Genomic DNA, 26894 nt, shown 5'->3' with positions numbered 1-26894 from the left:
CCCATTTCTCACTGTGCTCTGGCTCTGACACTCATTGGAGACCTACCTCCCCCCATGGACTTTCACCTCCCCCATATCAGGCTGCCTCCATGGGCTGGTATCCCTTCACTGCTTGGGCTCTGATCCCCTGCTGGGGCCACCTGGTTTCCAGTCTATGCCCGGTCTGCTCTGATTGCCAGCACAGATGTTGACTTCCCTCTGCCTACCTGAACGGTTTAGAACTGGGTTGTTTAGGAAAGGAAGGAACAAAAAGAGAGAGGGGGGGGGGGGACGATGGGACGCTATTCCCTTTTGTGTTTTTTTAAAATATATTTTTATTGATTTCAGAGAGGAAGTACGGGGAGAGAGAAATAGAAACATCAATGATGAGAAAGAATCATTGATTGACTGCCCCCTGCATGCCCCACACTGGGGATTCAGCCCACAACCCGGGCATGTGCCCTGACTGGAAAACAAAACTTAAACTCCTGAATCATAGGTTGATGCCCAACCACTGAGCCATGCTGCTCAGGCAATCCCTGTGTTTTTAAATTAAAAGAAAGACAACTGTGAAAGATGTAATGGGAGTTAATCCTCTTCAACCCATTTTAAGAATGAGTTCATGTGGGGTTTAAGGGTATGAACATTAATCTCATTGACACTACTCATATATGAGTATCTTGAAGAGTCTTTTTTCACCCTCAAGTGTATATACACTTAATTGTGAAGACCACTGATATAGGTGTTACAGATTAAGTAATAGAGTGCAAATACATAGGAAGAGACTTCCCAGCTCAGAATCCTAGTAAACTGACCCCTTATCTATTAATTACATAATCTATTAATTACATAATTATTTTACTCTAGCCGGTACAGTTCTACCCACCTATCCCTCCTTTGTCCTTTTTCTTCCCACTTTCCTATCAAGAAGCATAGCTCACTCCCAGCTGGTAAGCCTTAGTGGTTGAGCATCAACCCATGCATCAAGAGGTCTCTGGTTCAGTTCCCCGTCAACCACATGCCTAGGTTTCAGGCTTGATCCCTCGTTGGAGTTGTGCAGGGGACAGCAGATAACGTTTTTCTCTCACTGATGTTTCTATCTCTCACTTCCTCTCTCTCTCAAATCAATAAAAACATTTTTTAAAAAGCACAGCTCTCTCCATCCACACCTCCTCTGTGCAGTAGAATCTTTCACAGAACACTAACTTGGTCCTTTCTTCAAACTGCCTCCTCCTCCAAATTTGAGACTGACCCCCTCCATAGGCAGGGGCTCCAGACTTACCTCTGCCTCTGCTGTGAGACTGGGTCTCCCATGATCTGAGGTAGGTCTGGTTAGAGACGTTTCTCTCAGGAGCTCAGGGCTGGGAGCTGGAGGTGGTCTGGGTTAGAGGAAGGATGTCCAGAGGTGCTGAAAGGAAAGGAACCTCGTGAGACTGAGATACATTCTCTGATAGAATTTGGACATGGGCTGGCACTGTATGTGTTGCTTATATAAAGTGGAAACAAGTTCAAAGTAACACAAAGCAATATTATGAGTGCTTTTTATTATTTCCAGAATATGAAACTGATTACCAGATATGTATCTTGGTAAAGGTCAGGACACAAGGAGCATAAAACTAAGATTGTTTGCCTATAAATTAATGATTAACACCAGCAACTGAATCTGAAAGCTTTCTGGCACTCACACTAGTACTAGCTTCCTTGAACATGCTCCACATCTACTTTCAGACCTTTTCCTTCTTCTCAAACCTCCTATCTCATTGCTAGTCTTCTCAGCTGCCTCATTTTATGGACCAAAAGAAGCCATTGGATGGAAACTTTTTTTTATCTCTTCAACATCAAATCTACATATCAACACCCACTTCCCCAAGCAAAGCCCAGTTTCATCTCTTTGTAATTCCTCCTGTTGCAATGGAGAAAGTAGCTTTCTATCTCCATGTTCTAAGCCTCCCTATCATTTTGTGAACAAATAATTTGTGTATTAAACCCTGTTTTGCTTGAGGTCTTTGGAGATGTTTCTATTTCCTACATGTATGCTGACTGATACACTTAAGCCCCAATTTTCTCATCTGATAAGTGGGTTTAATAATAATACCTACAACATCTGGGAAAGATGGGATCCCCACTTTAAAGACCACACATATCATAGCTACATACAAAATGCATTTATTAAAGAAAATGTAGAAAGCATTGTCACTTGGTAATCTGTGCTCAGAACAAAGTGGCCCCTCAAGTATCCACTCTCATAATTAACACTACTCAGGCCCAGGGAAACATACCTCCATAGTTTTGTCCTATGTCCTTACAACAAAACTATGTGAATGCAGTAAAAGTTTGTGTTTTTTAATGAGGTGAGGTTTTTGTATGTGTGTTTTGTGGGACAATTTCAAATACAGTTTGATTTAATATATTGTGTTTTATCCTTACACTGCAGTGCCTAGAAAGTGCAATGTCATTTCCTGTCCCTGTGCACATGTTCCATATGCAAGGATAGAGCTTGCCAGTTACTTACTATGGCAGTTCAGCCTTAAAACTGCCATGGAATTTGCTACAAATTTGGGTCTTTCAATGTTTTGTATGGAACAAAAACTAAATGCAAGTTCAGGTTGCCTTCATCAAGCTCTTCATTGGTGGGCCCAGAAGAGCAACCACCGGGTGGAGGAGCTCCATCACTAGGGAAGCCCCAGGCATTCCTCCTGGCTTACCTCCTGCTCTCTGGGACAGCTTGGGAATCATAGGGCTGCAGAGTTTCTCCAGCTCTCTCTGCTGATGTGCCAATTCTTCCTTCTCTGCAGTCTGATTCTTATCAAGCCACGTGATGATTTCATTACATTTGTCAAGAATCATCTGTTTGTCCTCATCATTGAGCTAACCTTGAAGTTTTTCATCTGCAGCAGTTGATTTTATATTGCTAGCAATGAATTTAAGTGATTTTTTGGAAGATACCTTATCCCACTGCTTCTTCTCTTGAGCTTTGTATTCCTCAGCTTCTTGGACCATATGTTTGCTGTCTTCCTTGGTCAAACTGTTCTTGTGCTTAGTGATGGTAATCTTGTTCTCTTTGCCTTACTCTCGTCCACAGTAGAGATATTGAAAGTGCCATTGGTATCTATATCAAAAGTGACTTCAAACTGAGGAACTGCACAGAGTGCATGTGTTATGTCTGTGAGTTCAAACTTGCCAAGGAGGTTGTTATCCTTGGTTATGGTGCATTTACCATCAATAATCTGAATGAGGTCTAGCCGGCTTGGCTCAGTGATTGAGCTATGAACCAGGAAGTCACAGTTCAATTCCTAGTCAGGGCACATACATGAGTTGTGGGCTCGATCGCCAGTAGGGAGTGTGCAGGAGGCAGCTGATCTATGATTCTCTCTCATTATTGATATATCTATCTTTCTCTCCCTCTCCCTTCCTCTCTGAAATCAATAAAAACATATTTTTTAAAAAACAAACTAACCCTGAATGAGCACACCTGGCTGGTGGTGAGAGTAGTTAGTGAAGGTTTGTGTCTACTTCAGGGCCAATCATTTATATTAGACTGGTGGTTCTTATTTAGGAATGCGATTAATTACTGATTCACTTTCTTCTTTTCTTAAAAAAAAATTTGGGCAGTATTACAGATGTCCCCCATTTTACCCCTCTTTGCCCCCCTCCACCCAGCTCACACCCCCTTCCCAAGCCATCACCACATTATTATCTGTGTCCATTATCTGTGCATATATACATATATATTTTGGTTAATCTCTTTCACTCCCCCTCACTCCCCACCCACCTGAGATCTGTTAGTCTGTTACATATATCCATGCCTCGGGCCCTATATTTTTTGTCAGTTTATTTTCTTCATTAGATTCCACATATTAGAAAGAGCATACAGTATTTGTCTTTCTCTACTGTCTTATTTCACTTAGCATAATAATCTCCAGGTCCATCCATGCTATTGTAAAGGGTTAGAGTTCCTTCTTTTTTATAGCTGTGTAGTATTCCTTTATGTAAATACTAGAGGCCCAGTGCATGAAATTTGTGCATAGGGGAGGGGTCCCCTCAGCCCAGCCTGCACCCTCTCCAATCTGGGACCCTTCGGGTGATGTCCGACTGCTGGTTTAGGCCCAATCCACATCCTTCTCACAATCCTGGACTGCTGACTCCTAACCACTCACCTGCCTGCCTGCCTGATTGCCCCTAACTGCCTCCCCCCGCCTGCCTGATCACCCCTAACCGCCTCTGCCTGCCAGCCTGGTCACCCCCCTGCTGGGATGGTCGCCCCTCACTGCCCCCCTGTGCCAGCCTGGTCACCCCTCATGGCTCCCCGTGCTGGCCTGGTCATCCCTCACAGTCCCCCTGTCGGCCTGGTCCCTCCATGCAGCCTGCTATTCGGTCATCTGTCCAGTTGTTTAGGTCATCACAGCCCCTGGCTTTTTATATATTAGGATACCAGAGCTTTTTTATCCACTCATCTGTTGATGGGCACTTGGGCTGTTTCTAGATCTTGGCTATTATAAATAATGTTGCAGTGAACATAGAAGTGCATATATGCTTTCTGTGCTCCAAGGCAGGCTTTTTGGCAACAGTTGACCCAGGGCAGGTCAGCAAACATCCCAAGACACCTGAGGATCCTCCTCTGCCCACCTCTGCCTTCCAGCCAACTGTCAGACTTAGTCACTGAATGGCTGTTTCTGAAAGGGCTTTGGCAGCATTGGAAGAATAGGACTTCTGTATCTCCTGTGAGGGGGAGGTGCCACTCAGACTTCAGGGAAGATGGTGGGTGTGTCCCCCATCCCAGAGCCTCACTTCTGAGTCTATCCCAGAATATTCCCCTGACCTCCGCAGAGTGAGACCCTTGTAGGCAGGCCAGTGGACTCTTCTGAAAGCTGGGAATTTCTATCAGCTCTCCTGTGATGGGGAAGCACCAGTCAAATTTCTGGGAAAGTGGAAGGAATGGCCCCACCCAAAGCCAGTCACTGAAGCCCCTTGAGACTACCCAGACCCATAGGCCTGGCTCTGCTTCTGCCTCCTCAGCAGGTACCAAGATGCAGGGTGGGGCAAGTGGGATTCTAGAGTGTGGGATAAATTGTATTCCAGAGAGCAGGGTAATTGCCTTGCTGCTGCTGGGAGAGGCTGCAGGAACAATGGCTGCTGCAGAGGGTAGGGGTGGGGTGGGGTATACACCATGCACAGGTATTTCAGCAGCTTCTCCCTTCTCTCCTCAGGCAATGCTGATATGCATGCCCTCCCTCTACTGAAGAACAGAGTGATTGGCTGCAAAAGAAAATCCTCCTCTCTGGCCCTTTCAAATGAAAAGTGTCTTTGTCTCTGCCAGGCTCCATTTCTCCCCAAGGAACAGAGGACCCCCATTGCATTTCACCTTTGTATGTCACTTGGGTGGCTATTCCTGCCTCTGGTGCTCCAGGCTGGGGATTGATGCTTGGGCTTCAGGCCTCACTCCTCTCAGGGGGGAAATCCCAAATCCCACCCTCCAATTTCTCCACCAATCCCCCCTTCTACACACCCTTACCAACCCTCAACTCCCAACACTCCCTCCCCCCACCTCAGCCCAGATATCCCTCTGCACCCTTAGCCTGCCACCCCAGGGAGCAGGGCTAGCCCCTCTTGTGATGCTACCCTTCCTACCAGTCTAGAGGTGCTTCCTGCTCTCCCTTGTTTAAAAGTCTCCTCTTCAGCCAGGTTTCAGTTGGTATTCAGAGTGAATGTTCCCCAATTTAGTTTAAGTTCCAGTTTCTGGGAGGAAGTGAAAGAAAGATCTATCTACTCCACACCATCTTGAAACACCCCTTTTTGACTCATCGATCATTTGCCTCTCTAGCTGTAGTTTTAACCTCAAAGATTTCATTTTTAATAGTGAGGTTTGACATATCAAAAGTGCCACCTCCTAAGTGAAGATCAGCTCTTTTCTTTCTGCTCTAACCTTTTCGTTTAAGCTATAAGCAAAAGCAACAGCAGTTGGTCCCTTGACGATTCTAAGTTCATTGAGACCAGATATGCAGAGAGTCATGAAAGTAAGGTGATACTGTAACAACAGCATTGGGAGCTATCTTCCCAAGGAAGGCTTCTGTGATTCTCTTCATCTTTGTCAAAACCATAGATGACAGTTTTTCTAGAGGGAAACGTTTTGTCTCTCCCTTGTGTTCTACTTGGACCTGCCTGCATCATTCACCATCATGCAGTGTCAAGCTTTATATCAGACTGGTGGTTCTTGTTTAGGAAGGTTATTAATTATTGATTCAATTTCTTTAATAGATACAGGCCTATTCAGATTGACTATTTCTTCTTGCACAAATTTTGGAAGATTGTATCTGTTAAGGAATTGATCCATTTTTATATAAGTAATAAAATTTGCAGGCATAGATTTATTTATAGTCTTTCTTCATTATCCTTTTAATATCCATGATATCTGCAATGATGTCTCCTGATTCATTTCTGATATTAGTAATTTATGTCCTCTCTTTTTCTTTTTTACTTAGTTGACCTGGCTAGAGGCTCACCATTTTTTATTAATCTTTCCAAAGTATCTGCTTTAGGTTTCATTGTATTTCTCCACTGATTTACTGTTACCTATTTCATTGATTTCTGCTCTAATGTATTTAAAATATATGTTTATTGAAATTTTTTTGGTTACATTGGTTAATTAAATAGATTTCAAGTGTACAATTCTATAATAACATCATTTGTATATTGTACTGTGTATTCACCACCAATAGTCAAGTCGTCTCCTGTCATCATTTATTCACCCTCTACCCTCTTTTACCTGCCCTCACTCCCTTCCCCATACTGATGTCTCTATATGAGGGATTTTTGCTTAATCCCTCCACCTGTTTCACCCAGCTTTCCAACCCCCCGCCTCCCCCACCCTGAGAACTGTCAGTCTGTTCTCGGTAAGAGTCTGTTTCTATTTTGTTTGTTTATTTTGTTTATTAGATACCACATATAAGTGAAATCATATGGTATTTGTCTTTCTCTGACTGGATTATTTCACTTAACATAATACCTCCTAGGTCCATCTACACTGTTGCAAAAGTTAAGATTTCCTTCTTTTTTATGGCTGAGTAATATTCCATTGTGTCAATGGACTACAGCTTTTTTATCCCTCATTTACTGATGGACACTTGGACTGCTTCCAAATCTTGGCTATTGCAAATAACACTGCAATGAACATAGGAGTGCATATATGTATTTTTTCAAATCACTGTTTTCAGTTTCTTTTGATATACCTAATTTTTATTATTTCCTTTTCTTCTGCTTACTTTGGATTTAATTGCCTCTTCTTTTCCAGTTTCTGAAGGTGGAACCTTAAATGACTGATTTCAGATCTTTCTATATAGTTTTCTAAGAAATTCATTCAATGCTAAAATTTCCTTCTAAGCACTGCTTTTGCAGTATACTACAAATTTTGATAGATTGTGTTTTAACTTTCAGTTCACAATATTCTTTAATTTCTCTTGAGATTTCTTCTTTAGCCCATATGCTTTTTAAAAATGCATTGTTTAATCTCCCAGTATTTGGGATTTTCCAGCTATTTTTCAGTTATTGATATTTAGTTGAGTTCCATTAGGTCTGAAAGCAGACATTATGTGATTTTTATTCTTTTAAATTTGTTATATTGTATTTTATGGCCCATAATATGGTCTGTCTTAGTGAATGCTCCATGAAAGCTTGAGAAAAACATGCATCCTGCTGTTGTTAGATGAAGTAGTCTATGGATGCTCATTATGTCCAATTGATGATGGATGGTGTTGATGAGTTCTACTCTGTCCATACTGATTTTCTGCCTGGTGGATCTGTTCATTACTTACAGAGATATTTAACTTCAAAGTTCCTTGTGGTACTATCAGTTTTTGCCTCATGTATTTTGACACCATTATTAGGTGTATATACATTAAGGACTGTTATGCCTTTTTGGAGAATTGACCCCTTTATTATTATGCGATGTCACTATGTATCCCTGATAATGTTCCTGTCAGTCTGCTCTATTTGAAATTAATATAGCTACTCCCACTTTCTTTTGATTAGTGTTATGATAAGGTGTTTTTTCTTGTGGGTTCTTTCAGGATTTTTTATTTGTCTTTCATTGTCTGTAGTTGCAAAATGATAGGTCTAAGTGTAGTATTTTGTAGTTGTTGTTTTGGCATTTATCCTGCTTGGTGTTCTCTGGTCTTCCTGAATCTGTGATTTGATGTTGACATTAATTCAGGAGAAATTCTCAGATATTATCATTTTAAATATTTCTTCTGTTCTTTTCTCCCTTTCTTCTCCTTCTTGTATTTCCCTTTATGCAAATATTTATACCTTTTATAACTGTCACACAGGCACTGAGGATAACTTCTTTCCTCAGAAAGATTACACTGGTAGGAAAATGGCACGTCAAATTTTAGTTATTAGCCCTGGCCGATGTGGCTCAATTGGCTGGAGTGTTGAGCTGTACACTGGAAGGTTGAGGGTTCGATTCCAGACCAGGGCACATGCCTAGGTTGTGGGTTTGACTCCTGATCAGGGCATGTATGAGAGACAACCAATCGATGTTTCTCTCTCTCTCTCTCTCTCTCTCTCTCTCTCTCTCTCTCTCTCGTCAATAAAACATATCCTTGGGTGAAGATTTAAAAAATTTAGTCATTAAAACAAATGGAATAACTAAGAAATGAATCCTATAGGAGCATGCTTCCTCCTGTACTTTGATTTTGATCACCATCACTTTTCTGGTCATTTTTCTCTAGATAAGCATTTTTCTCTAGATAAGCTGTAATATATTCACATTCTCCTTCACTTGTAGCCTGCCTGTAGTTGAATCTATGGAGATCCAGAAAGTCCTCTTCCCTCCCATCTTTAAGGCTGAATATCATTTGAATCAGGTGTAATTGTTAGAGTAGGGATAATTCATATGTAATGGCATTTGAATGGCCGATGCCATATGTAAAAGTTGGCCTGGTCTAATATGTATTTCTTTTTCTAATGTTTTTTAAAAATTAATTTGAGAGATAGAGAAAGGGAGAGGGAGAAAGAGATAGAAACATGATTTGAAAGGCCACCTCCTACTCTCCTAACTACTGGGGATAGAGCCTGAAACCCAGCATGTGCCCCAATTGGGAATCAAATTGGTAACTTCATGGGCTGATGCTCAACCACTGATCCACACCAGCTGGGCTCTAATATGTATTTCTTAATGAATATTTACCCCATTGCTAAATGTCAAGATGTAATCAGGCCCATGCAATCCACATAGAATGGCATAGCCAATTTGGACTCTAGCAATCTTTTTTTAAAATTTATTTTATTGATTTTTTTTTTAACAGAGAGGAAGGGAGAGGGATAGAGAGTTAGAAACATCAATGAGAGAGAAACAGCAATCAGTTGCCTCCTGCACACCCCCCACTTGGGATGTGCCCGCAACCAAGATACATGCCCTTGAACGGAATTGAACCCAGGACACCTCAGTCCGCAGTCCGACGCTCCATCCAGTTAGGGCATGATCTTTTTTTTTTTTAACCCTCACCTGAGGATATGTATATTTGTGTGTTTTTAATTAATGAAAGAGAAAGAGACACAGAGAGAGAGAAGTATCTATTGGTTGCCCAACCCACAACCTAGATATGTACCCTTACCAGAATTGAACCCATAAACTCACAACCTTTTGGTATATGGGACGGTGCTCCAACCACTGAGAAACCCAGCCAAGGCTGGACTCTGGTAATCTTTAATGAAGATGAATGAAACTTTCTTTGCTCTGCTGGGTTGGAGAGAAATAACTATTAGGGCTCACAGTGTGCAAAGTCCATCCCAGGAGTGGTCACAGGCTGCAGTTTTATTATGAACCCAGAATTCCATGGTGTGGAGAGCCCACGATTTATTTTGGTTGACTGTGACCCATTAGTGGTAGATGGGCAAAGAATAAAACAACACTATTTAGTGGGTCCCCATAATTACTATTAAAATGAATACGTGCACAGGTTTATATATTTCACCTTCAGGATATTTTCAAGGTAGCTTTGAATTGCATAATGCAGAATCCTAAAAAATTACATAGATGCCTTAGGTTTAAAAATGAAAAATAAAGCAGATTCAGAAAGAGAACATAAACCTTCTTAGGAAGTTTTGCCTTTTCTATAGCATGTCCCAAAATTCACGCAAGATTTGCAATTCAATTCAATTTCAAATCTTGCGTGATTTTGGGACACCCTATGTATTGCTGTGCAACTGAAAATCGGTGCTTGGATTCCAGTGACCCTGAACAATGAGGCTGGAAGTGGGCCTTTATTTATGTTACAGTGCCTTTCAGATTTCTCTTTAAATTCCAAGATGAGTGACTTCATCATTTTTGTTGGTAAAACAGTGCTTCAGAGGAAAACCAGAAACAGCCTTGACTAGGACTGTAATGCCTGTAACATACTCAGGAGCAGATTCTATGTAAAGATCTGAAAACTAGGAGGATGGAGGGACATGTTAAGAATGCCTAGCTCACCGCAGCTTAGCAGAGAAAAGGTAAGACGACCATATGGTTATTTTACCTGACAAAGCACAGTGGCTTTGGCTTCTTGTGTGTTGAGTTATTAAAAATGACAGATCCCAGCATATCTGAGAAGAAGTTCTTGCTTATCATGCTAAGAAGGTCTGTAACGCAGGAGGTGAAGTTGAAGAGAAAGTTCTTCAGAGCACTTACGCATACTTCTGAAAATCTCAAACCTAAAGGAGAGGCTACTGAGTCAGACGTCAGAGCACGCTACTCAAATCAAATATAACTGAGCTGGAGTATGAGAAATAATGGGTCTCCTCCCTGAAGGAGAGCAGAAAAACAGTAACGAATGGCTCTTGGTCCTTCAAATATTCAGAGTGAAAGAGAAAGCCTGGTTTTAAAACACTTTTTAAAAAATTTAAAAACCCACTTTTTGTGTGATATATTACAACACCCCCTAATATCTATTTCTCAAAGTTAGACCATTCCTTTGCAGCCTCTAAGAGCCCCTGAGACTCCCTTGGGGATGATGGATAGGCACACTATTTCAAGCCTGCGTTCTGAGTCTTCCCGTCTCATTGTCTGTCACGAGGAAGCTTCCTGGACATATTAAACTTTTTAAAAACTTCAATTCAATAAAAATAAAGATTTTCCTTTTAGGTCACCATTTCTTCTGGCAGACTGAGTCTAAAGTGCACTTTATTTCCCTTTAATTTAACAGCTCCAGCAGCTTTTCCAGTTAAATCGACTGTTCATTATTGAGCTCCATTTATGAAGGGGCTGTGCAGTGCAGTTTAATGAATCCTTGGCACAAAGCTCCCTTTCAGGACTGGGAAAGAATAGGGGCTGTTCAGGCCCTGTAGGGCTGTATGTCAAAGCCAGCCCATAATGCCTGTCAGCCAAGGGCAGAAATTCCCACTGATATAAGAATGTGCCAGAAATCAACTTTCACCACCGACGAGCAGATTAAGACACAATCAGGAAATGAGACTGTAGGTTTAGAACAGTGACACCTGTTTGAACAGAGCGATTTTCTCATCCCTTGATCACTGTGTGGCTGGGGAGGGTGCTGGTAGAAGCAGCAACACAGCCAAGGCCTCAAAGCCTTCCAGGGTCTGGAGAGGGGAGGGAAAGACCAAAAGGCCATTCTGGTGGAGGCACCTTTGGGGTAGGTGTTGTGCTAAGTGCTCTTCATTCCTTTTCCTACTTCAATCCTCAGAACAAGGATAAATAATCAATTATGTGAGGATTAATCCCGTGTGACAGGATGGAAACTGAGGCTCACAGAATTTCATTTTTGGTTCAAGGTTACACTGCTAAATTGGCGATGAAATGGCAGTGATGGGATGGAACATAGATCTGTCTGGCTCCTGGTGGCTGTCTTTTCTAGTGCTCTGAAGTGAGGCTAAGTGATAGATTTGCTCCTTTGGAAACATCCCTAGGAATATTTAAAAATTCTTAATTCCATGGAGTATATACCGAGTGCCTACTATGTACTAGGCATATGTGCTATACATTGGGGATACAGGCAGATGAGACATGGCATGGATGTGTGAGGAGTGTAGCTATGGGCCTGCCTTTAGTGCAAGACAAGTCTGCTGTGAGTCCCAGCTCTGACAATATGTAACTTTCGAACCTTGCAGACCTTGGGAAAGTCCCTCTCACTAAGCCTTGGCTGTGCTGCTCTTTTCTCAGCCTCCACCGCAGCCACAGTGATCAGGACGGTGGATCTGGTAACTCTGGTATTGCTGACTACTCTTCAGTGGGTAACATGGTCCAGAAGATTACTACAGAATGATGTACTAGATGCCTTTGTGTTATATTAAAACCAAAAGATCCCTGAGTCCTCAAGATGGGTGTGCAGATGGGTTGTCTTCCAGGGTCATTATCATGGAGCACATCAAGCTTGATAAAGTATAATTTTTAAAAAAGGTAGAAGGACTCTCAGACAAATATAAAATGAACCACACATAAGAGAGTCTATTCAACTCAGGAATTAGCAATGGAATCACTAAGAGGATGATTGGTTCAAAGAACATTTAAGAAGCCAAGAATATATATTAAGCATTGAAAGGGGAAGTTTACTGGATTACATTTTTTAAAACTAGGTCATAAATTTTTGTGGCTATCTGTTTCATGGACAGAAATTATTTTCATATCTACTGGACAAAACTCTACCAGGTCATAAGCAACCTTACTAAATCTGGCACCTTCAATCAATAGCAATGGTGAGAGCAATTAAATACATTCCTCTGGACAATCTATGGTCTTCATTCTGCATAACACTGAAAGAATGTGAGACCCACCTTTCTGCCTTATTTCCAAGTTTTGGATAATTTTTCTAATAAGTCCTATATTTATAGACAAGTAAATTTGGACCTACCCAGAGAAAGTAAATGGTTTGCATACATCATAGTGAGTTATTGGCAAAGCCAGAACCAAAACCCAGATCTCCTGTCTCCCTAAAAATGTTTGTTCCTCTTTATTGCTGTGGAAACACACAACAGTCTTGTTTGTTCCATTAGAGATCAGAGAAAGAGAAGACTTGCCCTTTTCTGATTGCAAATATTGAAGGAGCATATATTTTTCAGGGCAGCTTTTATATTAAGATCAATTAAATGTGGGAACAAGAAAATATGCTAATTGACCCATTCTGTTAAGATACAAATTAAAAAGTTAACTTTGGGGCTTAAGTCTTTGTAAATTTTTTTTCAGTAACACTTGACATACTATATTATATTTGTTTTAGGTATATAACTGTGATTATACATTTATATAACTTACAAAGTGATTACTCTAACTAGTGTTCCTGACACTACTAATCCATCAGTGTGGGCCCTTGAGTTGAAATCTTTTTACTACAGTTAACCTTGTAATGAAAATAAGGCCTAGTGGGTACTGTGGTACTATGCCCAGATCCCCTCTGGGAGGTCATGAACCCATTCCTCGACAGTTGAATCTACTGTCTGCTGATGGCTGACAGCTTGGCCCTTCAACCAAGCATTGCCCACAGCTTAAGGAAATTGCCTTGCCCAAGGTCATGTCCTCTCTCAAGTCCACCGGAGACCAATGACTGGCTGGGTGATGCAGGGATACCAAGGTCAGACCCACCTTGCTTCAAAAAAGTTTCACTTACCAAGAAATACTACTCAGTCCCAGGCAAACTGGGACGGTTAGTCACTCATTTTTATTAAGTCCCTCCTGAGGGCAGGTACCATTCTAAGTGGTGGAATATGTGATTCATCTAAGCTCAGTAGAAAGAGTGTGGGATTGATTAGTGATTTCTGTAGGACAGTTGGGTGTGCCACCACATTTCTTCTTGGATTTTATGGTGGTGTGGGGTGACTCCCTGGTTTCCAGGCTAATTATTGATAAATAATGTCACCTTTTATCTACAAAATGTCCTCCCACAAAAGATCAATTTTATAATCATCCTAAGAAAGAAGGTCTATTCAATGTGGCTATTCCTGCCTCTCTCTTCTGAAAACTGCTCCCTTCTCTCTGGATCCTATTTAGGACAAGTGGCCTCCATCCTCACTGCATTTAGGATTTCAAATCAGATCCTCTTTGGCAGAGAGGGGTTCCTTTAGCAAGTTCTGTTCCTAGCTTAGCAACACAAAACTCTCCTGAGGCATATATGCAAACATTCCTGGCAACCTTCCTAGAATGGGCAAGAAGGAGGTAGATTCTGGAGCTGTGAGGCAAAGTACAGGGAGAACAAAACAGATTACAACCATAGGAAATGATTTTGCCACATGTTAAAGCAGAACTTTGCTGATATAGACACTGCCCTAACTAAAATTAAAATCAGAAGCATGTTGACCCTGAAATTAAAATCAGACACTCTTAAGTTTGAAATGGAGTTTAGAGATCATCTATCCATTTTATAGAGGAGAGACAGGCCAAGGTTCCATTCCTTGTAGAACAGGATCAGGACCCTGGTTCTTTAAACCTCCCAGTCTAGTATATCTTCCACTGGACCAACTTCTGATCTCCAAGGAGAAATTAGCAGTTTGTAGCAGTGACAATAACATGGAGGCAGCAATTTGGCCTTGGATAAAAGAGAAAGATTGCTCTGAGATCTGGGATGCCTTGGCAGAGGGGCTGGCGAGAAAACTGCTATATGCAAGAGCATAGGCATTGTCTGGCTTGTGTAAACAGAGCATGGCATCAGGTTGGGGGCCAGAGTCTTTTCTGGTGCCAGGAAAGTGACAAATGCTAAAATCTGCTACCAAGCATAAGGCAGTGTGCCACACGCCAGGGAACACAAGGAAAGATAAGTTCCTCTGCTCAGAAATCTCTCCATTTCCATAAGACCAAATCCATGCTCCTTTGCACAGTATTTGAGGTACACTTTCCGATCTTCCTCTACTCCCTGCCTCACCCTGTACATTCCAGCCACAGAGTACCATTTAAATTACCCTGACGCTACCCTGCAGCTTTATACCTCCATGTCCTGGCTCATAAGGATTCTCTCTAGGATTCCCACCCCCCACCCCTGTCTTTTAAAAAACAAACAAACCTATCAAAAACTCTGCCGAAACAGGTTTGGCTCAGAAACCGGTTTGGCTCAGTGAATAGAGCATCGGCCTGCGGACTGAAGGGTCCCGGGGTCTATTCCAGTCAAGGGCATGTACCTGGGTTGCGGGCGCATCCCCAGTGGGAGGTGTGCAGGAGGCAGCTGATCGATGTTTCTCTCTCATCAATGTTTCTAACTCTCTATCTCTCTCCCTTCCTCTCTGTAAAAAATCAATAAAATATATTTCTAAAAAAACCTATCAAAAACTCTCCTTATTCTTTATGGCCCAACTCAATGGTGTCTTCTTTATAAGCCTTCTCCAATCTTCGCATACATAATGATTTACTCTCCCCTGTGTGCTCCAGTGACAGTCTGCTTGTGCCTCTATTCAAACACTGTCCTGAGGACAGGAATCATGTCTATGCCATTTCTCTATGCCTAGAGCATGGTATACGTATGATATAGCAGGTGCTCAGCAAATATCTGATGAATGAATAATAAATGGCATGACTGCTGGACTCAAATAAATCATAAGGAATATGTCTCTCTCTCCTTAGGACCAGGACTTGATATGTGCATCCTTGGTGCTTAAGTGGGAGCCTCACACATAGTAGGTCCCAATAGATATTTACTAAGTGGCGACGATAGACAAGTACTAGCTGATTCAAGGCAGCCTGGGCATCGGATTTAGATTTAAAGCTAAGTACTGTAGTACCAGCTGTTTGACCTTCATCCAGCTCCTCAGCTCTGTGTGTTTAGGTATCTTCAGTAAAATGGGGATGATATTAACTACCTGGAAGAGTTATTGTGAGGATTAAATGAATAATATGTGAAAGTGTCCAGTACTGCTTTAAAAATAAGGCAGGAAATAAATAAATGCTTGTTGGGGGAATGGACAGATGAAGGAGTGCCATAAAAATGATAAAGAATTGGGGAAGCACGAGGGAGGGAGATATAACAGCCTGAGCTTGTGGTAACAAAGAAACAGGAGGGCTTTTTGAGAGACACTACTATTTAATGTGGATTTTGAAAGCAGAATAGAATACTCAGAAAGTGCAATGGAATTAGTGATAGCCTGGTTCTACCTTACAGAAATATAATCTATTTCCTGCTGCCTCAAATGCTATGCCCAACAAGTCACTTTAATAATAACTAGGAAAGACCAAGTATAATATAGCAAAACTAACATACACGAGGGCATCTAAATTCAGATTTTCTTTTCATTAAAGTGTTTTTGAGGGGTTGAGGCAGGGGGATTGAGAGATAGGTGTGGTATCCTAAGATTTGAAAAGCTTCCCCTTAACTCATTTCCTCCTTGATACCGCCAGGAAGTGCTTTCCTGAAAGAACAGGCAGGTTTAATGCAATTATGCGATGTTGGCCGTCCCCAGCTTGGCCCTGTGCTAGGCAACCCCAGCTGGCCTCACACAAGAGGAAGCAAACTTCAGCTGCCCCCCAGGCCCTTGTTTTAGCACTCCGCAGAGAAGTGTTCCAGCGGCTGGGCTGGGCTGAGCGAGCTACTTAGCTGTTTAATTGAATGAATTCAACCTCATATAATAGGATCTAGGTCTTTAAGCATTTCTGTCTGCCACACCGGATATTGGGCTGAGGGCTGCTCAAGTTACCCTGCTTTGCTGAGGCCCTGGGTCTCGGGTGTCTGCCCTTGTCCCATTTTTGCGTAAACCTCTGTGGGCTCAAAGCAGCCTTAAAAACTGTGTTCAGATGGAGTCGTTCCACATTGATTCAACTGAAGTCTAGTGCTTCTAAGAGGAGTAAGATACCAGGTATTTGAATGATGTCTGAACAAAAATATTCCACATGGAGGGTCTAATGTAATTTTTCCCATTTCTAGGAAAAGGAAAGGGAGCAATCACTATTTGGAAATCAGGTATTTTCAGCTCCCTCCTGGACTCATCTGCTTAGGCCTGCAGTGGACTGACCACATGACTGAGCAGGGCCTGAGTGAAATATAACAGAAAAGAATTGAAAGGCAGGTTAATCTTCTTCAACCTTGCTCTCTGCCAATCCATCGTGCATACTAACGCCAGAGTGAGATTTCTTTTCTTTTGTGTTTTATGCATAATGTACAAACACGGACATGACAGATTTTAAGTTTACAGTTCCTTGAGTTTTGACATATGCGTATACCCCTGTAGCCAACATGGCCCCCCTTTCAGTCAACCCCTTCCCCCACAGGCAACCGCTATTCTGATTTCCAGCACCATGAATTTGTTTTCCTGTGCTAGGATTTTTATATAAATGGAATCTACAGTACAGTACACACTCCTTTACCTTTGGCTTATTTGGCCCAAGGTAATGCTTATGAGATTCAACCCTGTAGTTGCAGGGTAGTTTGTACTGTTTTAATTACCAAATATATTCTACTAGAGGCCCGGTGCACAAAAATTTGTGCACTCGGGGCGAGGGGAGGGCCCTCAGCCCGCCTGTGCCCTCTCACAGTCTGGGACCCCTCAGGGGATGACCACCTGCTGGCTTAGGCCCTTTCCCCAGGGGATTGGCCTATGATGGCAATCAGACATCCCTCTGGCAGCCCGGCAGCCCTCGGGGGATGTCCACTTGCCAGCGGGGAGCAGGCCTAAACTGCAGTCCGACATCCTTAGCGCTGCTGAGGAGGAAGGAGAGGCTCCCACCACCACCACTGTACTGGCAGCCATCAGCCTGGCTTGTGGCTGAGCAGAGCTCCCCATGTGAGAGCACCCTGACCACCAGAGGGCAGCTCCTGCATTGAGCATCTGCCCCCTGGTGGTCGGTGTGTGTCATAGTGACCAGTCATTCCCAGTCCTTCTGCTGTTAGGGTCAGTTTGCATATTACCCTTTTACTATATAGGATAGAGGCCTGGTGCACGGGTGGGGGCCAGCTGGTTTGCCCTGAAGGGTGTCCCGGATCAGGGTGGGGGTCCCACTTGGGTGCCTGGCCAACCTGGGTGAGGGGATGATGGCTGTTTGCAGCTGGTCACACCCCTTTCAGGGTGGGGGTCCCCACTGGGGTGCCTGGCCAGTGTGGGTGAGGGGCTGAGGGCCGTTTTCAGGCTGGCGGGTGACTGAGGCTCCCAACCTCTCCTTTTTTTCTTTTTTTTTTATTCTGGGATTTAAAAATGGCTGTCACTGGAGCTGAGAGCTGGCTTTAGCTCTGAGGCTTGGCTCCAGCTCTTAGACCTTGGCTGCTGAAAGCAGGTATCTGGGTTTGTTTGGCTTCTATAATTGAAACACTGTTGCAACTCCAGCTCTGAGGCAGGCTGGCTGAAAGCAGGTTTCTGGGGTTTGTTTAGCTTCTATAATTGCAACATTGTTTCTTAGACTGCAGCTCAGAGGCCAGCTGCGGCAGGCGGGAAACCTTGGCTTCCTCCATCACTGGAGCAAGCAAGCCTCCTGTTCGCTTCAGCTGCCTGGCTGCCGGCCGCCATCTTGGTTGGCAGTTAATTTGCATATCCCACTGATTAGCCAATGGGAAGGGTAGCAAAGTTACAGTTAATTACCATGTTTCTCTATTATTAGATAGGATTCCATCATATCACAGAATAATATTTCTAAAATAAAGAACTCACCATTCTCTGTGCTTAAAATCCTTTATAGCACCCCATTGCTTATATAATAATGCCCCAAATTTTGATACTGCATTCAAGTACCTTCTCCTCTGTCTATGGCCTTGTCTCCAGCTACTCCCATCCATGCAAACCATTCTGTCTCTTACTTCTGTGCTTTCTGACCTGACTGTGTCCTCACCTGAAATGTCCTTTGCCCCCTTTCTTTTTCTGTGGCAGGTTCCTCCCCAGCCTTTAGGCCTGTGTGAAGCCTTCCCTGACCTCCTAGCCAATTATTCCTCTGTCCCCTGTGTTGCCACAAGCCCGATTCTTTCCTCAATTATAGATTGGATGTTGAGGTTCTTGCATATAGGATAACGCACAGTTTCTGTTGGAAGTTCTAGGATCTGAACAGTGTTGTGCTCTGTGAAGAGAGGATTTATAGACAGCAAATTGGTCATTTCATTGGTTGGATTAATGAATGTGGTTGTCCAGCATGATGTAGAACAGCTTTTACAGCCCACATGAATCAGGGTCTGTCTCTTCACTGTCCGAACATTGCCGGGAAGGAAGCAGGCGATGGAGATCTGTTACCTCACCGCTGACTCCATCTCCTCAGAGATCTAGTGCTCATCTGTAGATTGCCTAAGGGGCTCTTTCTCACACTTTATACATCCGGGAACCTCATAATGAGAACTCAGCACACATGCCTGCCACCAATTTTTTTTGAGATATAATTCATATACCATAAGAATTGACTGTTTAACATGTGTGATTCAGTGGTTTCTAGTATATTCACAACATTATATGGCCATCATTATATCTAATCCCAGAACATTTTTATCACTTCAAAAAGGAACACCACACCCATTAATACAGATCACCAATTTTAGGCAAATGAAATAAATTCTTAAAAAATTAACCATGGCTTACAGCAAGAGAACACAGCTTTAAATAGTAATAAAAATATTTCATACCAGTCAGACTGATTTCATATCAGTTTTTCAGGTTATTTGCAGAAATCCAGATCAGTATCCAATTGCTTCAACTGTAGGTCAGGTTCTGTAACTAAGCAATTTTTCTTACTGTCTGTTCCTACTAAATTAGAAGTTCTAGCTCGCAATTATAGGTTGTTGGGAATAACAGCAGATGTTTGGTGGTTCTGTTAGACAGTTCTGGATATTTGAATCAAACAAGGGATCTTGTCCTTTATGTGTGCAACAGCTGTCCTTCCCCCTTCTTCCTGTAAATTGAACACTGACCAGTCTAGGTTTTGGGCAGAGATTCCCTTAATCTCAATAAGTATAGATACCTACCCAGCTCCTGGGGTTAAATTATGATTGGTCTAAACAAATCATAGTAATATCCTTTCCTATGGTAATAGAGTGGTGCAAGGTTAATCATATAATCTTGTTTTGGCTAGGAGATGTTTTTCTCTGGGGAGGGCCTCTCTTTCTGTATAAAATCAAAGCATCTCCAGGAAAAGGCCCTTTTCCCTTTCAGAATAGGAGTGTGATGTCTGGAAGTAAATCAGCCATCTTGCAACCACAAGGCACTCAAAGAAGGATAACTAACACATCAAGGAAGATGGAGCATAAAAATAGAGTCTGGACTCATTGTGGTAACAATAAACAGCTGAATCAATGCCAGAAATTGCCCACATTAGGATCTATCATCTATCTATCTATCTATCTATCTATCTATCTATCTATCATCTATCTATCATCTATCTCTCTATCTATCTATCTATCTATCTATCTATCTATCTATCTATCTATCATCTATCATCTATCATTTATCTATCTATATATCTATCTATCTGGTTTTCTATAACCCAATTATAAAGCTTTCTAGCTCATATCTCATCAGATATTACAAGCATAACACTCTTGACTATTTTAATTTGGTAGAAGGCACTTCCAATTCCACTTTTGGCTGCATTTGGTGCTAGAAATCCTTTTCAATGCTCCATTGCAGCATGTTGACATGGTTTTGAAATATTTTTTCAATAATATGCCTTTAATTTCTTTCTTGGATAAGTGTGAATCATCACCTAAAAGGAAAAATCAAAATCAAACCTTAGGTAAGCAAGTTGCTTTCACCACAATTCTATTCCTAAAAATCCTGTTATCTTATCCTCAACATGAAACAGTCTTGATATTTTGCCTCTAAAGTGATTAGTCCTGGCTATTCAGAATACTGAATATGTTGCTAAGATAAGGCACTTGAGAAATACCCTTGACATTGTTACAGTATCCTTATTAGCATTATAGTGTCATTATGTCTACTAAGAATAGAGTGATTGTGAAGTAAATGAAAAAGCTCCAATAGAATGACTTTCTAAATTTAAATTTGTTATTAAAATAAATATGTGCACAGTTTAGAAAGGAAAATAGTGATGTATTATAATTTTCTTCCACGTTATCTCTACTCTCACTTTGAACATTTAAAAACGACTTCTTCCTAGTTTTACCTACATGTTTGAAAATAATCTTATGTGGCAGACATGGAGATGCACTGCTCTGATTCCTCTTCAAGAAAGAACTCTTCACCCAGCTGCTCTGAGTGTGGCTGGCAGCCTCAGGTTCTCTTCTCCCTCCTCTAAGTTGAGGCCACACTCTTCTCGAGGTGCTGCCACCTGTGATTGCAGTATTCCTTGAATGAGTCATCTTTGCTCTAGATGACCACTGTAGTCTTGTAGAGACTTTTGTCAGATCTACAAAACGGAGGCCTTCCCTACTTGGCTTCCTCTTTCCTTTCACAGGTCTTAGATGTGCACTGAATACTCTGAAGCATTCCTTGTCCAATTCTGCTTTCTCTCCCTTTGATCTTTTATAAGTGCCACGCCTAGAAAACCACTTGTCCTGAACACTCTATTACTTATAGGGCACTTACACCTTTTCCACCTGCGGGTTACTCCCCTCTTCCCTTTCCCAGTCCCCCCAGTGTAGTTGTGGAGCACGTTGTTCAGTGGTTCCCTGATCAAAGTTTCTTGACAGGCAATGTTACAAGACATCATATGTCGTAAAATATTGGTATTCTATCCTCAAATTTGATTGATCATTGGATTCGGTATAGAATTCTAAGTAAAATATAATTTTCTTTCAGATTTTCAAGGACATTTTCCCACTGTTTTCAAAGTTCCAGTGTTGTTAATAAAAGGTCTGATGCTATTCTGATTCATTTTTTTCCTCCCTGGAATCTTTTATTTATTCTTTAATATTCCATAAATTCATAATGATGTGCTGTGTTATGGATATTTTTTAAAAATTAAATTTGCTAGATATTTATGGGTTCTTTCAATTTGGAAATGCTTCCAGACCCACTCAATAATGAAGAAAATATTAAAAAAGGGGTATCCAAAGAAAGAGGGGGCATACATCGTGGAAGAGAAGCAAAGAGAATTCCCTGGGTAATGACCAAGAGAGGTATCACAACAATAGCATATAGCAGGCCTAGTGACAATCCACAGTTACTGAACAGAAGAATGGAGAATCCCTAGAGAAGGAGGTGATGTCTCCAAGAAAAATAAGTGGAAGTAATAGATTTCCTTATGTATTTGACCATAAATCCTTCAGTTTGTAGAATCCTTCAGTTCTACACTGTAAATTTTTTTTTTATTTTTTGATAGTAATTTCTCCACTCAGCCACATGTTGCTCCAATAACTGACCCATAACACTGTGAGTTACAATTAAAGTTATTGTTTTAAGACACTCTTTTTGGGAGTAGTTTGTTATGCAACTATAGGTGACCAGAATAACATCTAATATTTTAATATGGAAAATAAGATCTAGTGTTAGTAGAATGTGGTTTGCAGGAGGAAAGTATGAGAAAATAAAATTAAAAAAAACAACAACCAAGAGATACATTTTTGGGGGGTGTACAATTTGTAAGGGAAAATTTTTGATGAAATTGATACTTTATAAATTGTGTGGTGAAACTGAGGAATTGATTTGTTTTATTTGAGGCTTCAAACCAGTGAGTGACAGGAAATTGGTATGGGGAGAGAGAGTGAGAAAAAAAAAGATGCCTAATTATTTCTCCCTTTAAGCATATGCATTCCTGACATCTCTCAGGACTGAGCTTGTCCTGCAGGGAATATGATTAAAGTTACAAAGAGGAAAACAAAATAAGTAAATCAGCTTTTGATCCCGCTGCTATATTTACCCACAAGAAAGGAGGCAGCTCTCAGGTGGGCTTTTGTCTAGGTAATGTCCTGAAATCCAAGTGTAAAAGAACAATGTGAAATCTCAATTCTCCCAAACAGTTTGGGGTGAGTTCAACTCTTGAGCCCCTGGGGGCTTGGTTCCCAAGGAGACTAATCCCACTTGCTCAGCATTAGGTATCACTGGAGCAAAAGAACTCTAGTTTGGAGCTCTGCAGAGAGGCCCTTAGTGCAGCCTGAAGCGGGCTCCTTCTGCCTCAGAGGAAGTGAAATGTATTGATGTCAAAGCCACTCAAGAGCGTGTGCTCACTCTGGGTATAGGAGGAGGGGCTGATGGGCCTGGCAGGAGCTGGCCACTGACTTTGTTGAAACAAATTTTATCCCAGAATTCTTCCCTAAAGGAAAGATCAAGGAAGAAAGCAATGGAGACCGTGAGCTGGGGTCTACATGTACAATTTAGTTAAATATTGGAAACTTCAAGGACTTATTTCGGTTGTAGGTATAGAGCTATTTCAAGCCATTTTATTTGTTGCCTTATTATCTGTAGTGTCCATAAACACCATTGCTTTGATATGACTATGCCTCTGCCTAGACTGTTCCCAGAGATATTGTTTCTTTGCTTGGCACAAACTCTAAGCTCAATTACTACCTGTCTATGCAGCCTTCCCCAAGTTTTCTGGGCTGAATTGAAGGTCCTTTTATTCGATCAATGATTGTACCTTTAATTTAATTCCAATGAGAAGTATCATATTACATGATAGTGACTTGTTTGCAGGTCTGTCTTTCCATCAGAAAGGGTAGAAATCATGGCTTATCTCTTAATTCAACATAGGAGTACACTGCTGAGCACACTGTTGGTGTTAGTATCTTTCAGTTGAATGAATGAGTGACTGGATGCATATTTTATGTGTAAAATTCAATTTTGTGAATCAGGCTACAGAACTTACATGCCATGAAAAACTGATATTTCTATATGGACCTTTATGGTTGACAAAGAACTTTCACTCTATTATCTCATTGATTTTCACAATAGCCTGGTCAACTACCTCATACTCACTATTATTCCCATTTTCTAGATGGGAACATTGAGGTCTAGAGGATTAAGTGACTTTTCTATAGTCAGTTGGATAATAGAGGGTTAGATTGCTCTTCAATCTCAATCTCTGGCTCTAATTTCATCACCCTCTCTACTATATTACACTGCCTTTTTCTAAATGTCTATAACTGGCAAGTATTGCTGCTCTCTTGCATCTGAAAATAGTCACTCACTTTGTTGGGGGAAAGAACAATTGATGCTGATTTTATAGGGGGATGTTGGTAAGAAATGAGTGGTGTCAAAGGAATCAAAAGCCAGGACATTTGTGGAGACCATATTTTGTGCCAGGAGCTTTCCTATATACCATTTCAAAACAATTTTGAGGTGAAGGGATGATCTCCATTGTACCAATAGAAAAAATTAAGATTCGGGGGTATTATTTCTCCCTTGTTGTGTCATGTAATTCCTACAAAGAGTCTGAGAATAGCTATGACTATTCCCATTTTTCAGATGAGGAAATTGAGTCTTAGGAGGATGAACTGACTTAAACAAGGGTACTCATCTAGCAAATGGCAGGCCAGAGTTTGAGCCTCGCCTCATCTAAGTCCAAATCCACTTTGATGCTTAGAACACGCATGATCTGGAAATTTAGAGACTTTTACATATGAATCTTTCCATATTCCATTGATTTTGAATATGTTATATTAGGGCTTAACTAACTCTTTGGGTATTAAGAGAGATATTTCAGACTAAAGATGTAAATTAAATGTATTTTCCCATGAAATCTGTGTCGGGGTTTGCAAGAGCTGATCAGTTGAAAGAAGGTAAAAAAGAAAAGAAAAAAAAAGAAAGAAAAGAAAAAGTTAGTGTTCTTGGCTGCCAGACCCTACGGAATGGTCCTGTCTGGAAGGGGAAGGGAAGAGCTGACATCCACACCTGAGGGGTGAGAAGTACAATTCAAGGCCAGGCCTACACAATTTTTCTGAGTGCAAATACCACCAAGAACAAAATAGATAGTCCAGACACAAAGGATAAAAACCTGTGTGTATAAATCCAAATGAAAGATACATTATAATTGAGCCAACTTGAATTTAAAAAGTAGTTTGTTGAAGCTATGATGGCTTGGGAAGTGTCTACTTCTTCTTCTAAATGAAGAGAGTTCATCTAGCCTTTCTTCTTTGATAAGGGTGTGCCTTCAGGGCACTCACTAATGGTTTTTACTATGTTCTGAAAAATGGGGTTTAAAGAAAAAAGCTTTGAAAGAGATGGTATATATCTACCCCATGCAGACTCTGTACCTAACCTACAAAAACTTAACTAGAGAATACAGAGTATTTTCATATATGTGATCTCATTTAATCCTCATGAACACAATGTGATAGAGAAGATACATAAGGGAAGAAAGTAACTTTTTGTGTGTTTTAGAGAAATAAAGGCAAATACTCATCACAGGCTATGGAACAGTCAACAGATGAGAATTTTTCACAGGAAGTTTCTTTTAAATATCACAAGTGCCCTGTGAGGTGGGCAACCTCACCTGCATTTTACATGAATAAGCTAAGTCAGAAAGAGGTCAACTGGTTTGCCCAAATCCATCCTCATCAGAGCAAGGATTTCAACCCAAGTCAAGAGCTATTGAGTGGTGGGGCTAAGACCAGAACCCAAGTCTTTTCTGAATCATCTTCCACGTTTTACCATATTGTTCATTTTCTCTATCCCAAGAGGATAGCCCAGGTGAAATTGGGTCTAAGTGAACTTCAAGGTGATTCTTGAAATGCAACAGAAGTTCCAGAAGGACAACCTAAATGGTATGACTTATAGATTCCAATCCATATTTTGTTCGAAGATGCTGAGAGTTTTATACACACAGAGCTTTCTCAAGCACCAGCTGGCTTAGTGGGAGCAACTCCTTTCTCCCTTGCCTCCTGCTATCTACCACTAATACAAAATGAGCTAAGCCTGGCCTCAATTTTCTATACACCAATTGTTACTTCTGACAATCATTGAGTAGAAGAAAGAGCACCCAAGTTGAGAGTCCTGTGGAAACACCAGTTAGAATCTTAGCACCAAGGCTAGAGCTTGAAGAGACACAAGTGTCCTTCCCCCAACTTACAGATGAATAAAACAAGGCCAAGAGAGACCACAGGTTTTGTCTGGGGCTTAGAATGGCTCTGGAGTCAGATTAGACTGGAGATGGCTTTGACCAACTCACTGAAACTCCCCAAGGCTCAGTCTCTTCATTTGTTAGATGGTGATAATCACATGTACCCCTCAGGGCTATTGCTCAAAGATTAAAGGAGGCAAAGAATGGACGTCACAGGGCATAAGCAAGTGCCCAGTAGCTGGAGCTGTTGTGGCCAGGGCTGGGAGTGAAACCCAGGTCTTCCGAGGGGCGGTCCCATCCTCACGTCTGGCGGTGGGAAGTAGCCAAGAGAAACCCGCGGAGTGAAGGGAAACCAAGGGGTTAAAGCGATGAGCTTGAGAAAGGCCAGAAAATTAGAAAAGCAGACCACCCCCCCTCCAGCCAGCTCAGTAAGCCCCTCCCCTCCGCCACTGGGGCGGTCGCCGCGCGCTCCCTCCTTGTGTCCCTCCCTTACAAGATCTAATGAGCTCCCCCGGGAGGCCGAGCAGCGAGCCGGCCGGGAGCTAGGAGGCCGCGCCGGGACGGGATCCGGGATCCGGGCCTGGGCAGCGGGCGGGAACCGGGCGGGGGCGCACCGGCCGCGCTGCGGGCCGAGGGGGAGACGAGGCAATGGCGGTGCAGGCGGCGCTCCTCAGCACGCACCCCTTCGTCCCCTTCGGCTTCGGGGGCTCCCCGGACGGGCTGGGGGGCGCCTTCGGAGCCTTGGACAAGGGCTGCTGTTTCGAGGACGATGAGCCCGGGATGCCGGCGGGCGCACTGCTGGCGGGCACCGAGGGCGGGGACGCGCGCGAGGCCACCCGCGACCTGCTCAGCTTCATCGACTCGGCGTCCAGCAACATCAAGCTGGCCCTGGACAAGCCGAGCAAGTCCAAGCGGAAGGTGAACCACCGCAAGTACCTGCAGAAGCAGATCAAGCGCTGCAGCGGCCTGATGGGCGCCGCGCCCGCCGGCCCGCCCTCCCCGGGCGCCGCCGACACTCCGGCCAAGCGGGCGCTCGGCACCCCCGGCGCGCAGACGGCCGCGGTCCCGGCCCCCCGGCAAGGACCCCCCC

General features: G+C 42.3%; 1 protein-coding gene and 1 pseudogene across 1 annotated transcript in view; one reads left to right on the top strand and one right to left on the bottom strand.

Moving 5' to 3' along the window:
* Positions 1-2527: 2527 nt before the first annotated feature.
* On the bottom strand, positions 2528-7853 carry LOC102418847 (annotated as a pseudogene).
* An 18492-nt stretch (positions 7854-26345) lies between these two features.
* Positions 26346-26894, top strand: part of FAM181B (family with sequence similarity 181 member B) — a 1601-nt gene continuing 1052 nt past the window's right edge. Inside the window, exon 1 of the mRNA XM_023747412.1 lies at positions 26346-26866. Coding sequence (XP_023603180.1) covers positions 26453-26866 — 414 coding nt within the window. The 5' untranslated portion in view covers positions 26346-26452. The remainder of the gene's footprint in view (positions 26867-26894) is intronic.

The sequence above is a fragment of the Myotis lucifugus genome, unplaced genomic scaffold (genome assembly GCF_000147115.1).
Source record: "Myotis lucifugus unplaced genomic scaffold, Myoluc2.0 scaffold_867, whole genome shotgun sequence".
Taxonomy (NCBI): Eukaryota; Metazoa; Chordata; class Mammalia; order Chiroptera; family Vespertilionidae; genus Myotis; species Myotis lucifugus.
This window is presented reverse-complemented; position numbering and strand designations above follow the sequence as displayed.